The 16,135-nt window shown below is 42.5% G+C and overlaps 1 protein-coding gene across 4 annotated transcripts in view; it reads right to left on the bottom strand.

Annotated features, from left to right (window-relative positions):
• KALRN (kalirin RhoGEF kinase) overlaps nt 1-16,135 on the bottom strand; it is a gene marked incomplete at its 5' end in the record, with an annotated part of 522,231 nt that overhangs the window by 330,583 nt on the left and 175,513 nt on the right. For all 4 annotated transcript variants that reach the window (XM_080620947.1, XM_080620949.1, XM_080620948.1 and 1 more), the window contains one exon: nt 11,529-11,643. In XM_080620947.1, coding sequence (XP_080477073.1) covers nt 11,529-11,643 — 115 coding nt within the window. The remainder of the gene's footprint in view (nt 1-11,528; nt 11,644-16,135) is intronic.

Here is a 16,135-nt window from a genome sequence, read left to right as displayed (position 1 = left end):
GCAGCATTTTCAATCATTCTTCCTATGCTTAAGATCACCCACTATTTTAACAGGTACTTGCTTTTTATTTAGATCGTGTTTTGGAATTACAATTCTTCTATAAATTCTTCTAATTCCTAGACTTACTGCATGGCAAAATGGTGAGATACTTTTGTAAAGTGCATTTTCTAAAGAGATGACAGAAGGTGTCAGGGTGGCACATGGCCAATTTCTTACCTAGTGCTCCCAATTCAGTATTGGGAAATGCAACTTTAAGGCCCTTGTTTCCCTGAAATAAGAGGTCTAACCTAATCTAATCTAATTCCTAATTAAAGAAGCCTGTATTTCAGCTTCATGCAGCGTAACTATACTAAAACCAGTTAGGGTATTCTATCTTCAAAATTAAAAAGATCAGCTAATTTGGTTTCCCAAACCTTTGTGAGATGTCTTCTGTTATGGACTGGCAAATTCAGGTTATACAGTTAAACCAAGAGAGAAGAGAACTCAGTGTTGTGTCTAGAACTAAAATTCAGGAAGCTCTGACTGTGTGTCTTCCCTGATGTTCCAGAATGGCACCTACCTTAGCGCAACTGTGAATTAAATTCAACTTTAGGCTCCATCTACAAAGATCAGAAAAGACACAAGCAGAGCGCTGCTAACAAACATAGCCTTTATTTGGTGGTCTAAGCAGAGCTGCTGAGGCTATTGAAAAGGAAACACAATTTTAGTCCCCAATTAGGACTGACTCACAACAGAAAAACAATGGAAGGAAAAATTTGCATAGCTGCATTAGCAGAGGACTTTGGCCTCTAGAGTGGTCAACTGCTGAGTCCCAGAAGATACATTTAATAATTGCTTGGATGCTGGACCCTGGTTTAGGACTGGGGGAGGCAGAAGTGTTGAATTTTACCAACCAAAATTTTTTAATGAATAATTCTTTCAAACTAAATTTCAAAAAGTGATATTTATTTGATCCTCAATGGCAACATCAACAGCAGAAGCACCTGGCTTTCCAGATGCTCAAATAAAGAAGCAATCAAACTTAACTCAAACTTCTAGTGAAAGACTAAGTGCTAATATCACTGCATAGATATTAGAGATTATCATTTCTTCTTGTTTTCCCATGGGAAACAGGGTGATAGAGGAGAGCTACATCGTATGAACATCACACACACACTGAGTAGTGCACAGAAAAGGCATATGAAAGCAGTCTGAATTTGGCTGGAGATGAACTGCTGCTGCTGTTACAGTTTTTAGAGAGAGGGGCAATTATTTTACAAAGCCAATGCTTTACTACAGTTTCTATTCGATGACTTTAACGAAAAGGACCATTCAGCAAAGATGTCCATTGTAAATATTGCACTGAGCCTGCAGCAAGTTCCTGCTTTCTCTTGTTTGCACTGTGGCAGGGCTATGTGGAAGAGGTGCAGGATATTTCTCTGAATGCAGTTACAAGGCAAGGGAAAGCTTTTGGGCTTTGGCTTTTTGGTGAAGTACCACAAAGGAGTTTTCTCAAATATTACATCACTGGAAAGTTCTTCAGAGACTAAGGTTTCTCTTCAAACTTAGACATAAAATAAAGTCCTGTGTACACAGGCAGGGAAATCAATGCTTTCTTGTTAATAGCAGAAAAGTACACTGTGGCACACGCTGCAGACCAGACAGCATCTGCTGCACCAAAAGCATGCTTGAGTTACACTTTTCTGCCTTTTCTTGGGGGGGGGGGAGAAGGAGAGATTCTAGAAATATTTTTCTTATTTATGATTTTATTTTGTGTTAAGGTATCTCGCTCTCTCTTTCTCTCCCGTACTCTAAGTAGCCCAACAGCCTCATAGTTACAATTATATTTTGCTGCACAGTGTTACAAGATCCACAGAGAGCTCTGCAGCAGTGCCAGGATCCACAAGAAAAACATAAAATACCACAGACTGACTTGGTTAGGATCACCTTGTGGAAAATGAGGAGAAACCATTGATGAGATTTACAACTGCTTACCAAACTTGGATACCAATTCCCTTTGCAAACAGCAGGGAATTGAGCATCGCAACCTCTAAGACAAATCTTGCCAGTCCCAACCCATACTTTCCATACTATGAGAGCATCAGCTTGCTCAATACCATATGTTACCGTGAATTGGCCATTGTTCTATTTTCGTATGATCCAATTCTCTAATACCATAAACTATCATGCACTTTTATGAGCATGGGAACTGCCAAACCCTTGGTAGTGGTTTGCACATTGGTTCTCTAATAAACAAATTGCCTCTTATATGCTCTGGAGATATCCCCTCTACCTCAAGTCTCTAAGAAGGGATGAGTTCAGATCACCTTTCCCTCTCTCTGGACACACCTTGACACAGCTGTCTATTCTCATATAGAAATGTATTTTCATGTAGAAATTTAATATTCTTGAGAGTCTTCTCTGACAGACTGGGTTTAAACAGTGACTGACAGAACAGTTGTGTAAGATTTTTATCATTTGGAGACAAGGCTAGAACTATATTCCTGAAAACACATCTTCAGTCCTACCCAAGCTGTGCACTGGCAAATCCAGACTTTGAAGCTGCATCTACAACACCCGCATCCACCTAGAGAGGATAGGGACCAAGCAGTCTAGACTGAGATGACTCCACTTCTGTGTCTCCCATTATTTGCTCTATACTGGCACACAGTAAAAGTCTCATCCATTCTCCACGGGAGCTTAAAATAGCTTTCCATTGCCATTAAGATACCTTTGACAATATTCCCATTACAAAGCAGACTGAAAAGCACAGCAGTTGTTTTCCTGCTTCTAATGACATCCATGAAGAGGGTGGCATAATACGTTTCCAAATTATAATAATATCTAAGAGCGAAAAGGATGTAGCACGTACTGGAGTTACTGATGAGGAACACAAGCACCCTTGCTGGAATGAGACAAAAAACATTTTACAGCCTCTGCAAAAACTGTAGGAAAGAGATCACCGAAAATAAAAGTTAGGATTGGCTGAACCGCTGCATATTCTGCTGACAGCTGCTGACAGCTTCAGGAGGGAACCGCACGCGGCTGGTGCCAGTTCTGCTGCCAGTGTGCTGCTCCCACAAAAGGTCTCTGTTTGCTAATTTTAGCTCTTCTGAATTACCACTCACATTAGTGCAAACCTGCCTTCTCCATGGAAGTCTCCAGTCACTGCTGGACCTCTTAGAGTACTGTGGAGCGACAGATCTGATGGTTAAAAAGCCCACGAGGAGCACGCAGCAGCTTTAATCAGCACAAGCACAGAAAAGGCCTGAGAGGGCAGAACGGCAAAGCATGCTGCAGAGACTCACAAAACGCTTGTCAGAGAGCCACTGAGGAAGAGGATGGAGAAAATTATGCTGTACATAAAATTTACAGCAGACTGTGGTGCCTGCTAGCTCCCTCACCACTGAACGGGTACAGGATATACCCTAGTTTACAAGTTTATGCCTTTTCTCCATCATCTCAACTCCTTCTCCCAGGCAGCAGATGCTGGTACAATCAACATGCAAAAGCTATTTAGCAAGGAGAAACAATACTGATCTAATCCCCAGATCGAGGGCTTGGACGGAGCTCAAAAAGCAGAATGCAGCAGTGCAGCTCTACGTGAGACAGGTCAGGGGATGGGATCAGGCTCCAGACCCTGCTGGTGCCACCGGGTGTCACTTGGTCACAGTGGCTCCTGCATTTTCACAGTGGTGATGTGCATGGGGAGTGGGCATGTTTTGCTGTCTGCTCCAGATTTGGAGGAATCCGAGCAGAACCTCTCCAAGCCTGAGCCCTCTGTTGGAAATGCAGTCAGACACTACCCACAACATTGCTAACAGAAATACAATGACACAGGGAGTGGCTGCACAGGACAAGCACTCATTCTATGTGGGAAAGCCAGAGATCAGCATCACATACCTTGTCCCATGGAGCCGAGCAGCAGCTGAGGCTCTCTCATGAAGACAGCCGGGGTTTTCTCGGTGACTCAGCAAAGCTCAGAGCCCTGTGCCATCAACACCACAGGACACCTTAAGGCAGCTCAGGCGATGCTGCTGCATGGGGTCACCATACCTAAAGGAGGTTGCTGTTTTCAGGTCAGCCCCCTTGACCATGCCTTTGCTGGGAAGCACTGACACAGGCATCTCTGCTTCTGCTCAGAGGGTTTTAGGAACCTCCCAGTCCCTCCTGTCTCACTGAGAAAGAGAGAAGTCAAGCGCAGTGATGCTGTGAACTATGGCCTAACAGCAGTAGCCTGTTGTCTATTTTCTGTGTAGTGTACCTGGGAAAATGGGGGCTGTGAAGACAGACTCCACTTGCTGCTGTCCTTCTGGCTGCTCTGAACTTGCAGCCTGACTGCACGCCCTGTGATGAGGAAGAACAGCCTGCAGCAGGTAAGGTAGGGCAGGGCTGGAGCAAGAAAGGCCAAACCAGCAGAACTGAAAGGCACTGGACCTGAACTGGGTACAGACACTTGATTTGCTGGCTGGGAAGAACACAAAGTAAAACAGTGACCTTTTATTTCATGGCATCTGTCCTCCCTGTTGAGCCCTTTCCGCTCACTCCACTGAAGAAGGCATGACTGAGCTCTCACTGGGCTGGAAAAGCAGCACAGTACTGGAAAAAGGAGCTTCTCTTCCAGACCTGTGCATTTTCTTTGTGCATAAAACTTGGCCTGTAGGGCTACCTCTGCAATCCTAAATCTTCAAATGAGTAACCCACTTCAGAATCTTTATATTAGAGATGTTAGATGAACCAGAAAGAACCCAATATGACTTTGAAATCTCAGCATGAGTCTGCGTGGTTGGCAGTAAGAGAAAACTGGACCCCTTCCTCTTCCCTGTAGAAAAGAACAATTGCCTTGGAAATAATTCAGACACAATAAATGAGGGATTCCTTCATATTAACCATTTTCAACTGCAGATTTATATCCTAAAATTAAGCAGATATTGAGTGCTGAATAGAATGCTTAAAAACACAATGGCAAGTTGAAATCCTAGTTTCTCTGCATGAGGATTGCCTCAGTAATTTCACTTATTTATTGGAATACAATTAATAGATAATAAAATGGAGCAAGCTGCTACTTAAGAATATAGAAATATTGAAGAAGTCAGTGTGAAAAAACACAGTAACAGATTTTCAGGTCTTTCAAAAATGGTGCAGATATTTCTGGACACAAGACAGAAAACCGACAAAGGGATTTGCAAAGTATTTTATGTCCTTTAAGGAATTTCTTTCAAATAAAGAATTCAGTCTTGAAATAACATCAACCTTTATTTCATTTGTTTATTTGAGTCCCTGAACTCAGATTCTGAAACAAGACAATCAAATCTGCATGAGTTTGTCTCAATATTAACATTACATTACTCTTGTTTGCCTCCATTTTACAATAGCAAGATGAGAGAGGCTTCTGCTAGACCAAGTAAAATGCTCACTAGTAGAGTTGATGTGCAGAGCCCAGCTTACCCTGCCTGTTATTAGTCTTTGGAAGAAAAAGGCTACATGAGCTGTACAATTCACAGTCCATTAACTACAAAGCTGTATCATGCTATTTGTGTTGTTCATCACAAAATCAGTCTGAAAACACTTGTACTGTTATCCAGCTGGAAGGCAGAATAGCAGCCAACCCGGCTGGAACCAGTCTGAGAGAGCTCACAGCTCCTGTGTAGGGGAGAGGACTAGAGGATGTTTGCTTTAGGTCCACAGCTGTGTAAGATGGGGTCCATACACTATCCAGGAAAAGAGCAACATGGAATGAAAGCAGGAAGTACTTTAGAAACTGGAAAGCTCCCATTTACCTTAGGTTTGGGCTAATTTAAAAAAAAAAAAAATACATAAATCCAGGGATTAAAAATAAACAAACATGAGAAATTAAAACCTTGCACCCATTGAAAAAAAGACCCAAACAAACCAAACACAGATTTATACAAAACTGTGCTGCAAGAGCTGGAGAGGCTTTTGTTTTCAGCCCTCTTCTGCAAGACAAATGCGACAATACCTGACTCATTCCTGATACACCTCCCAACAGCATCTCCAAGATGGAAATGCTACAGAAACCTGCTTCATTTTTTCACTTTATGATTTCAAGCCTTTTCTTTTTGTCCCATTTGCCATGTACACTGAGACCAAATTGCTTCGTTCAGCTCAGTCTTGCATACCGGATTATAATCACGTAACTTTTTCTTATCTTAACATAAGCATCCCCAACACCATCAATCTTCGCTCATGACTCCTGCTCCCAAGGCTCTGATGGCTCTGTCTGCTCTCTCTGTACTTCTAGGAAGTCCATGTTTTCTAGCAGCTTCTGGTAAATGGGAGCTTGCTGGGTTGGCAGCTGTAGACACTTACTGCAGAATTTCAAAGTCAATTACAGCCACTGTCCACTTATCTAGCAATGAAATGTCTCAACAGATTGTTACCAGATTGTTACCACAGCTGGAGCAATATCAGAGACCCTCTTTTGAAGAGCTGAACACGTAACTTGGTCCTGAGGTGTTCGGTAAAGGAACACAGTAAGCAAAACAGTGATGTGATTAGACACCTTTTAGCAGGACAAGGTGAAACCACCAACTATTTCTACATAAGTCCCCCGATCCTTAACAGATATTGATAATAACATCATGTCCTAATACCACGCAAAATGGTGGCTGGATCTGAACTGTCTATTGAGTGGTAAAGGGCTCTTAAATCCACTAGCATTCATGTGAGTTATATACTCCTAATGAGCTGTTTTCTTCAAAAGGCACTTTTCATTTAAAAAAAAAAAGAAATATCTGAAGAAAATACTAAACCTCCATTAGCCTCACCAGCTTCGCTTCATTTTTTTACCGTGGCATTTTGATGCAAGTGAATGGTGGAATAATTATCTTATAGATGGCACTAGATATTTAGTTACTAAAAATAGTATTAAGTCCCTGGTGTTATTTTTAAAATACATAGTTATTTTTGTAGATCTACAATAGCCTCTGGAAAAAAATGATCCTCAAAAGCTTTTTTTTTTTGTGTGCTAGGATCATGTAAGAGAAAGTGGAGCCCTAGGGTTTAATTCCTATCAATCAACAAAATGAGTTTCACACTACTCCTGTCCAGAGGAGCTAATATACACAATACCACAGGTCATCAGAGAGGAGCTAAAAATAAAATAAATCCAAGAGTGGGTGAGTATTGCTACATTTTGCCATCTACTGTATTGTTCCTCTATTTTTATAAAGCTCCAATTACTGAACTAATTATTAGAGACACTGAAGTTGTTTTACCGATCCTCACACCTTTCATCAAACTCAGGCAGCTCTGAATAGCTGTTCAAACATGGCTGTCCCTTGGAAACATTTTACTGCTGTTATGGGCCCTGGATGTCCCCCAGAACAGGGAATTATTTGGGCAGGTTTTTAAACAGAGAACAAATAAAAAGTAGATCTCTTTAAAAATACAGGCCTCCAAGGCATCTCAGGTTTCCCCCTCTGGAGTGAGCACAGAAGACTGCTTATCTTGGCTCCGAAACAGATTGATGTCTTCAGCCGGAAGATTCACTATAGTTGACAGAGAACATTTTCTTCATTGTATTGCTTCACCATGAGAGGAGATAACTCAGGCTAATAATATTCTGTCTCCTTTTTATCCTCATATAGCCTACGCATAACTTAATTCTTAATTCCAAAGGGCTCACAGAGGAGATTGGCCTGGTGCTAGTTTCATTTACACACATATAAATCAAAACTTAAGTCTATCGGAATGGATGGTACTGCACTGGTGTTAAAAAATAACATCCTTAGTGAGGCCAGAAAATTCCCCCTCAGCTTCCCTGATGATAAACACCATGTTATCCTAGATTCAGTCACACCCTCCAAATTTCTAAACATCACTTCCTATTTAAATTTGCCTGTAAATAGGAGCTATCCTGATTTACAAGAAATACAGCTTCACCTATCCAGAAAGCATTGGCGTAAACGTAAAACAAGCAGAAAATGACAAAGTGGTAGGAACCTGGCATCTGTGGCAACTATCTTTACATCTAATGAATAGCATCTTCGTTTCTTAGTAACTAATTTTAGTGGAACTGTTTGAAGAAAAGGACCTTGTGATATGCCTGGAAGAACCAGTGTACAGCACCAAACCAGGACCACATTTGTCCACAGTGTCAGATACCCACTTGCAACTTTCTCCTAGAACCCAAGACTGCAGGACCAGGCTTTTCAATCTTCCAGGAGCCCTACATCACCCCAGGTAGTATGGACTGCAAGGTTACCATTTTGGGATATGAATAAACCACGTTCCTAGATCTGATATCTTAACCACCAGGTGGGAATCCCCACTGACTGCAGGCACCTGCCTGACTGTGACTCTCAGCTGCATGAAAGCACTCACTGTTCTGCTCTAACTCAAACACGTATTGCTGCTTTCAGAAAACCCACATTATTATTCCAGTTTTGAAAAAGAAATTGCTGAAAGTCAAATCAGAAACTTTGAAAACTGCTAGCAAGACCCTGGTTTCACTTACACTAATCTATCATAATATTTCATCACCAATCTCATACCTGCTCAAAGCTCCCAGCAATGCGCCACCTCTGCCACTTCCATTAAGATATAAAACAAGGGTTAAGTGATAGATAGTATCAGTGTGGATAGCAATCTGTCTCACTCAGGAACCATTGCACTGGGAATAAAGAGAGAATTACTATACTGGTGTCAATATGACACATTACAGTCTCTTTTTTCCTAAGGAAGAATTTCTAGTTTTTTTAACTAGCACAGAAAACTCTCCCCCTTTCAACACTATTAACATCAGAGCATTTTCTCCTAACATCTTATTCAGAGTCTCTGCTAATGAAACTATTTATTTTGGTGGATGGCTGATGTAGTTACTCATTACAGCACTCATCTTGGAACAAGCATGAACAAGGAGCCAACTGGGGAATTCAAACCGTTCCTTCCATATATTTGTTTCCAAAACCTAAATAGGTTTGAAAGTGCTGCCAGTTGCCCTTGTTGAAGTGAACAAAATGTTTAGGGAAAATGAGTTCTCAGTGTTTTCTCACACCGCACAGGTCACACAATCCCGCAAGCCAAATCCACAAAGTCTGTGGTCATGTTTCCCTCCTACAGCAGTGAGTTCCTATGGCACCACACAAAGCAGGACTTGGAGGAACCTAGAAAAGTCACCTCCTGATTCATCATCTCCTCTCCCTAATATTTATACCCGTGCCAGAGGTTTGCCTATAGAGTTATGGAGGAATTTAAGGAGAAATTGGATTACTTACTATAGGACTACCGTTGAGTCCATTAGAAATGTTTTTCTCATGTCCAGCCTAAGCTTCCCTTGCTTTGGTGTAACATTTTTGTTTCTTGTCCCAGTCCTATGAATCTTTTTGCAGCATCACAACATGCTTTCAAAGACCTTTGCCACTCTATTCTCTAGGCTGAGCCACCTCTGCCCTTTTAATCCTTCCTTTATAGGGTGCTTTTTCTAGACTTCTGTTCACTCTTGCTGCTTTCTGCTTCACACACCTCCATGTGTAGTATCCCAAACAGGAGACAGTACTCTGGTTAATGTTTCCATGGAACGGATCTGCAAGGAGCCTTGAGAAACTGGTGACAGTGCTTCATGAGTAGCCAGTCTCACAGTGCTTGGCATATTTTCATGATGGGAGGTTGTGCTGTAGAGGAAGAAATGCTCTCTGATATAATCAGAGATGCCCATCAAAACCTTCAAACATCAGGACAGAACAAGGCTTTGCAGTGGGGACCAGGAGGGGGAATTTTTTTCTAGTGTTTCTAGAGAGACAAGCAACAGGGTCTTGCATTAGCTCCTTCAGCATGCTCCTCTGTCCCCCAGCTTCTGCATCATCAAAGAAAATCATTGCTGGACTGATTCAGAGCCAGGCAACTAAACGCAGCATCAAAGATTGATCTAATTGATTTATTTGTGTGAAGGTGGGGAACAGAAGGGATTTTTCTTGAAATTGCTGCCACCTCCATGAGGGAAGAGGAATTAATAGAAAAGGCTAACATGTTAGAAGGTAATTTTTGCAACTGCTTGGAACCCCAACCAATGGTATATTTTTGTATTTGTGACCATGCAAAATAAAGGTAAGATAGAAAGGAGCAGTTTCATTACTGCAGCAGCCTGACAGGGACTGTCAAGCCCTGGGACATGCACTCCCAGGGAGTGATCTACTGCTCTCTCAGCCCCACAGCATGCCTGTAATCTCTCTCACAATATGGTTGAAAATAGAGGTGGCTAGAGGGGAAAAAAGCGGAGTGATGGGAAAACCAAACCAATACAGCTTATTAGTAAAACCTTGATGAGCAAAAGTCTAACACAGCAAAAAATGCATTGCCAGAGGACTTATGACATACAGGAAAGAAGCACTGGCAGATCTGGCACAGGCAGCTGTGTTTGCCCCTTGCTCTCTGCAGCCAAGTGATAAGTCTTCAAACAGCCCTCAGCCCTCATCCGTACCAAACACAAGACCTTTGTTCTCTGCACAGTGCATGTTTAAGGAACTGAGTGTGTTCCGAGACCCTTAACTCCTGACTTCCAGATGCAGCCAACCCTTTTGCCCTTCAAGTGTTAACTTCACACTCTTTGCAAAAATAAGAGCACTGTTGAACTGGTCATACTCTGGGTTTAAAAAATAAGGAACTCCTGGGTGACACAGGGTGTGTTATTTCAACCCCAAATATCCCTTCTCAGCCCCTCACTTGCCCTGGGGTAAGTTACCTCAGTAACCGGTGCAGTGGTTAGCGGGTAAGGATATTTGGCAAGCTTGAAAACAGGGAAAGGAAGCTGGATGAGGACGTACACAGTCTCGTACTCTCAGAGGCATTAAACACTGGCACAGAAATACCTACCTGGGCACTGAGCCCTACAAACTGTCTCGCAAAGCTAAACATTCATTGGCAACAGGCTTCTCCCCCAGCACCCCTGGAAAAGGGATGGGGAGAAGGGACATGGGGACTAATGCTGCAGGAAAAGGTGCTGGTTTACATGCAGAAAAATTTGAAATGCTTTTCTTTGAAAGCTTCCCCCTTAATCCACCCATGTTCCTTCCTGAGCCTTGAGAGAGCTCTGGGAAGTGCTGGAGTAGGAAGATCGTCCTCTTCACATGGAGCAAGCTCTCCTTGCCAGCCACTACAACCCCCTACCCCAGCTCTCCTGAACCTCCCACAAGGCATTAAGAGGCAACAGCACACAGGAGGCTTTCTCCACCTTAATATATACCTTAATATTTCTCCAGCTTAAATATAGCTCCAGCTATATTTAACTGCAGGCCTCTAAGCACTCTCCTCCCTTTCCACTTCTTTAGAAGAGCCACATGGGGAACAAGAGCTGCTCCTCCTTGCTGTCATGAGCCTGAAGCCTGGGTTTGCTCACACTGCCTCCGCTCTGGGGCTCCTGCCTTGCTGCATGAGAGCATACACAGGAGGAGGAAGGGAACACTTTTGTTCCTCCATCACAAGAACTGAAGGTACCAAATGTTAACACTTGGAAATCAGCAACTGCCAAGAACAAGTTCCCCACCCACCCGTCCACCCTAAGCTTTGAAGTGTTTTCTTTCTAGCTTTACCTTGGCACGCTGGCCAAATAAGTCACAAGTTTCCGAAGGTCTTCCTGTCTTATTCTGTCATGATTGCTGCGGGCTGGGAAGGTCAAGACAGGACCACCTCGTTTATCACGGCCACCTGCGGAAAATAAAAGATTGTTAGAAAATCAGGCGGGAAGCACATGTCAAAAAAACTATGTGCGCTGAATTGATAAACATAAATTACAGCACAGTCAAGAGCCCATGCACTCTATGTAACTTTCAGGCTTGCCTCATTGACGAAGACATGCTTGCATTTGCTGGAGCTCTGAAGGGGGGGAAATGAAAAGATTAAAAACCAAAACAAACAAAAAAACCCCAACAACAAACACGGAGAATTGCTAGTAGCATTTCTTCTGACTTTCGTCTAATCCCATCCAATCTAGTACAACTGCCAATCCAAGCACACAATGTTAATGAAATCCTACTGTGGGGATAGTTTGAAACTAGTCAACACCAAGAAAGTGAAAGTATTTTCACTGTTACTCAGCGTATTGCATCATTCATTGACCGATAATTTACAATGTCCTGCCAGTTAGCAGTCATATATCCTGCTAATGTTGATGCAGTAAGATGTTCTAATCTATCTGGCAATTCATTAGGTATTGAAAATTTGATTAGGAGTTCATGCCTCCTGTGCTTTCTATTTAGAGTGTTGTTGGCAATTAGAATGGGTTTTGGTTTGTTTGGTTTTGTTGGGTTTTTTTTTTTCCTTCAGCTTTCCTGTCTTAAAATTCACTCCTTTTAAACTGCCAGTGTCTGGCACTTCATCTTTTACAGCAAAAGGCTCAACCATAAACAAAGGACTCTATCCTCAATTATACAATCACAAATACAGGCATGAATACAATCTATTCTACAGCACCTTATTTTATTCTCAGCTGTGAATAAACTTTAATAAGCTTGAAACGGGAATCCAGTGCCTCACTTAACGTTTCGTTCTTTCTTCTCATACTAGCACAGGATTTTTTCAGGAACTATGCATTGTTAGATACATGTTTGCACTGTTATCTAGGAAAAAAGTCACAGCAAAACTGCAGTTCAAAAAGCTAGCACAGAACTGCAACGTCCTTGCAAATTAGCTGTAAAAATGCAGACAAGTTTGTGGTTTTCAATGGAAAGCATAATCCCTTTAACACAAATATCATTCCGAGAATGGAAAACAGCGTGCTTCTCTGAACTAATTAACCTGGCCAACAAGAAGAAAAAGCTACACAGGGACATACACATCTCCAGTACTGATCCATACTGCATTTTATCAAGCAGAACACAGGATGCCCATGCTCTGTGGGGCCATGACTTCTGTATGGGTCCTAAAAAGCAAAAGCCTAATTCAGTAGGAAGAGTCCCAAGAGGCTCTGCTGTAAGAGCAGGATCAATGTGAGAGCACATGTGTACTTGGAAAAACAGTATCCTGGATTGCCACAGGACAAAGAATTGCTGTAGGCAGAATGTAGATCAGGAATCAAGGAACTGCTTCATATAGCAGGAGTTCCTGAAGGTGGACAAGACAGAAACCAAAGTGAAGAAATACATGCATGTATCCCAAGGCACAGGTTTTCCAGCTGGCCCTGCTTGCAGAACAAAGACAATACTTGTAGATTCAGCTCCCATCTGACAATGTACCCCTTGTCCATTTTATTTTGAAACTGTCCATTCAGTTGATGCCATGACAGGTGCTCACCTTCTAGCACAAACCATCTGTGTCCCCACATGACCAGAGTTACACAGAAGCAGCTAAAAGTAGCAAAGTCATTACCATATGTAATTTTTTCTTCTACATCCTGTCTACATCCATGCACAGCTACAGGTTGGGCAGAGAACAGATTCAGAGCAGCCCTGCAGAGAAGGACTTGGAGGTGTTGGTCGATGAGAAAATGAACATGAGTCGGCAGTGGTCACTCGCAGCCCAGAAAGGCAACCGTATCCTGGGCTGTATCAAAAGGAACGTGACCAGCAGGTCGAAGGAGGTGATCCTGCCCCTCTACTCTGCTCTCTTGAGACCTCACTTGGAGTATTGTGTGCAGTTCTCGTGTCCTCAACATAAAAAGGACATGGAGCTGTTGGAACAACTAAAGAGGAGGGCCACGAGGATGATCAGGGGACTGGAGCACCTCCCGTATGAAGACAGGCTGAGAAAGTTGGGGCTGTTCAGCCTGGAGAAGAGAAGGCTGCGTGGAGACCTCATAGCAGCCTTCCAGTATCTGAAGGGGGCCTACAAGGATGCTGGGGAGAGACTCTTCATTAGGGACTGTAGTGATAGGACAAGGGGTAAGAGGTTCAAACTTAAACAGGGGAAGTTTAGATTGGATATAAGGAAGAAGCTCTTTACTGTTAGGGTGGTGAGGCACTGGAATTGGGTGCCCAGGAAAGCTGCGAATGCTCCATCCCTGGCAGTGTTCAAGGCCAGGTTGGAGAGAGCCTTGTGTGACATGGTTTAGTGTGAGGTGTCCCTGCCTACGGCAGGGGGTTGGAACTGGATGATCTTAAGGTCCTTTCCAACCGTAACTATTCTATGATTCTATAGAGCTTTCTACGGCGCTGGAGAGTGTACAAGTCAAAGTCCATTACATAAACTTCCTCTATATGGATAGAGCTGCCAGTGTTACCCAGCATTACAGTACATCAACACTGAAATTCCCATAGTTTTCAATGGATGCTGTATACCTGAAGGGCAACACTACGCAACTCTTCATTGGAGCCAAGTCATGTCTGATTTGTCCAGGGGTAAAAACAGAGAGGCAAACAAGAGATGCCATCTTCATTCTGAGCCCTCCTACAGCCAGGGGTACATATGGAGTACAAAACCTGTCCTGCCTGTTCTCCACCCAAATCTCTGTGCCTGATGTTTGCCTTTGCCTTCACACCTTGAAGGTGAGAATGTCCATGGGAATTCAGTGTCACCTTGGCTGATCCATTCCTCTATCACATAGCATGAGAATGGGGGAGGGGAGGGTAATTTAACAAAGATTCAATTTACAAGGAAATAGGCTAATATTTATTTTCAGACCTATAAAAAAAGTCCTTATTTTAAGCACATTCTCCCTTTGTTGAGATTATTTCATGCACCATAACAATGCCAAAACCATTATATCATGCGTGATGTGTCCAACAGAAAAGCAAGCCAGCCTATAGAATGGCAAACCAATGTAGCAACTGAAGCTGGAGGGAAATATTTTTTCAACACAGGAAGCTTTTCAAGGTTTTGAAAAATCTCCCATCATATCACGATGTAACCAAGGCTTTCAAAAGCTTCCAGATATTCACTGAAGCAGAGACCTGAACTTGAATTGCATTCCAGAAGAACATGCTACCCACTATTCAGTCCGGCTTCCCCTCCTCCTCCACTCCCAAGTATTTAATTATCTCTACAAAGTGGAAAAGCACTAAGAGATGAGATCAGGAGACATCCAAGCCCAGAGTTAAAATCCTCTGCCAGTATATGAAACACCTGGGAAGGGCCATGAGTTTCACACAGCCTTAATCACTCTCACGCTGCCCATTTCCCCAGCTCAGTAAACCAAAAACTGTGTTTCTGGCCAGGGACCCCTTTCCCACCTACAGTTCCACAGTGAGCTCTGGACCCCCTTTCCCCACCCCCAAAAAAAACCCCAAATCACCACCAACAACAAAATGCCCCAACTCCCCCCTCTCCCTGCAAACAAACTAAATTCTGGTAGGCTGAAAAAGTTAAATCAGAAATTTCTTGACCCTATTACTAACAATAGCACAAGGATTTCAGCTACAGGAGAGGAAACAGGCTCCAGAACGTTCCTGTCCTGTCTCTGCTTCAGGATTAAAATTATCCCTCGACAATTCATCTAAAATGTCCACAGGGAAGCAGGATAAATGAGGCTGTAGCGCAGAGTCAGAAGTTACTGGGACAGACCAGAGAAAATGGGTTAATTCTTGTTTAAGGAGGAAGGTTACAGGATGACCCAGTTGGAGGTTTCTGGAAGATGGAATGATAAATAAATGCCTGGACTGACTCCTTCTAGTCCTATGGCACAGAAGAACAAGGAGACATGGGGCAAATCTCAAGAAATATGAGGTTTAGAAACAAATGTTTCTCATTTGTGATAAAAGTACTGCTCTATGCTGTGAGCAATATGGTGAAATTATTATTACAAGTGCATCGTACAAATTAAAATAATTCACTTGTTTCCAAATTATTCAATTCAATTCAGTCCAAATTATTGAGCAATCCCTATTTTTGACGAATACCTGCATAATTTACAGTTTTATGAAGAGCGTATATGGAGTAACATCAAGTTTCTTCCAGAACAAACCACGGTATGTTTAATTCACCATAAGAGTTCCAGAGTTCAGTAACTAAATACTAATAATATGTAGCTTTTCCACTGCACTTTCTAACCACAAATCTCAGCTTTTCTAGGCAGACCAAATGAGATAATATCACCGCTGAATTTTAGACACCTAATATGCCTATATTTGGACTTTCATCTCTTCTAATGTAGACTTCAGACAGCTAGAAACATCCACTAAAAAAGAAGAAAATCTTTTGGTATTGGCTGTATAGGGAGTCTATGCCATTCCCCCTCTTTATTATTATCTTCTTTTTTACTGAGGAG

This window comes from Psittacula echo, assembly GCF_963264785.1.
Source record: "Psittacula echo genome assembly, chromosome: 6".
Taxonomy (NCBI): domain Eukaryota; kingdom Metazoa; phylum Chordata; class Aves; order Psittaciformes; family Psittacidae; genus Psittacula; species Psittacula echo.
Note: the sequence above shows the minus strand (reverse complement) of the source record. Positions and strands in the feature narration are given on the sequence as shown.